Genomic DNA, 1,630 nt, shown 5'->3' on the forward strand with positions numbered 1-1,630 from the left:
AAAAATTGAAAAAAAAAAAAGAAAAAAAAAAAAAAACGCTCCAAAAATAAATAAATAAATCTTAAAATTTTGCAAAGAAAAAGAGAAAAAAATTTAAAAAATTGAAAAAAAAAAAAGAAAAAAAAAAAAAAACGCTCCAAAAATAAATAAATAAATCTTAAAATTTTGCAAAGAAAAAGAGAAAAAAATTTAAAAAATTGAAAAAAAAAAAAGAAAAAAAAAAAAAAAAAAAAAAAAAAAAGCTCCAAAAATAAATAAATAAATCTTAAAAATTTGCAAAGAAAAAAGGACAGAAGATGACACAGTCACCACGGGGCACCATTTAGTCTTCCTGGAGTTGGTCGACTTGGCGATCCTGAAACCCCAACCCTCCCAATCACAGGTCCTGTTCATCCAGCCAAAGGGCTCTCAGAATCCTTCTCCACATGGAACCCCAGACAACCGCTGCTGACTCCTCAGAGGTGACTTGTGGGATGCCTAGTATTTTCCATCATTACCTCAAACGATGACTTCCTAAAAATATGTCTCACAAAGACAGTCGGGGACACAGCTAGAGCAGACCATGTCATTCTTTAATTGGAAGAGGTATGCATTGTTGCACCTTACAAGCCTGTGAGCCCAGAGAAATTTCAAGTTGAATACCCAGTTGGTTTTCTTTGAGTTCATAGTGACCCTGAATAAATCCACGGGAATGGCTATTATGCCAGCGCCAATAGATCTGGATGATGCGGGTAGCGTTGAGCAAACGACAATAACGCTGGCGGATGCGCCACATGCGGACCCAGGACTGCAGCCTGACAGCTGCCCATTCTCCCCGTGCGTAGAACTCCAGCGCTCCCCGCAGCCGCTGCGTCAGCAGCCTCGCCAGCGTCTGCCTCCACCAGCACTGAACGGTCCACGCTCTGAGGGCCGCGTGCAGTAGCGTGCGGCGCACCAGCGTCCCGCGCCACCAGGCCTGGATGAACACCGCGGCAGACTCTTGTGTCATGATGGTCTTCCCTTCTGGCTCTTGCAAGAGGAAACAGAAAACACAGGACACCTAGGAAACTCGGGGTGTGCCAAGAAGGGTCCCAAAATGGGAGTACAACTGCCCTAACTACCTCACCCGGTTTTCCATGGACCTGGTTGACCAGTCCGGAGCAAGAACGCCAGGACATAAAGGTAAAAGAGCTACAAGTTTCGCCTCAGCCTGTCCACCCACCCGGGATCTGCGTCTCTTCCCTTGAGACCACTCCCACCTGCTGAAGAGCTGGCATCCTTTGCTTGCCCTGCCCTCCACCTCTGATTTCAGGCTAAACCCACAACCTACAGCGTCCCCTCTGCCTCCCCAAAGTAGTAAAGATTTCTCCACCTCACACACCTTATAAACAGCTTAAACTTCAATTAACACACACATCAATACAAACATACGTGCATGCACACACACACTAACACACACATTTTAGACCTTGGCTTCCCACACTTCAGTCCTTGCATTCCCCACAGTCCTCACTTGCAGCTTCCAGCCCTTCGTGGTCTGGGTTCACACTCCTTTGCCTGCCTCTTTGCTACCATCTACATGCCATATCCCAGCCAGACCTACCTCTCTCTGCCTAAGAAGGAAAGAGGGAAAAGGACAGTCAAGGAGAGG

General features: G+C 45.9%; 1 protein-coding gene across 1 annotated transcript; it reads right to left on the bottom strand.

Moving 5' to 3' along the window:
- Positions 1 to 565: 565 nt before the first annotated feature.
- On the bottom strand, positions 566 to 988 carry IQCF5 (IQ motif containing F5). The gene has a single exon (XM_008585025.1). The coding sequence runs from the start codon at positions 986 to 988 to the stop codon at positions 566 to 568; it is 423 nt and encodes a 140-aa protein (XP_008583247.1).
- Positions 989 to 1,630: the final 642 nt, after the last annotated feature.

The sequence above is a fragment of the Galeopterus variegatus genome, unplaced genomic scaffold (genome assembly GCF_000696425.1).
Source record: "Galeopterus variegatus unplaced genomic scaffold, G_variegatus-3.0.2 Scaffold3424, whole genome shotgun sequence".
Taxonomy (NCBI): Eukaryota; Metazoa; Chordata; class Mammalia; order Dermoptera; family Cynocephalidae; genus Galeopterus; species Galeopterus variegatus.

Excerpts from the sequence above, each read along its gene's own strand:
- IQCF5 (XM_008585025.1), bottom strand. The coding sequence starts at position 988 with ATGACACAAGAGTCTGCCGCGGTGTTCATCCAGGCCTGGTGGCGCGGG.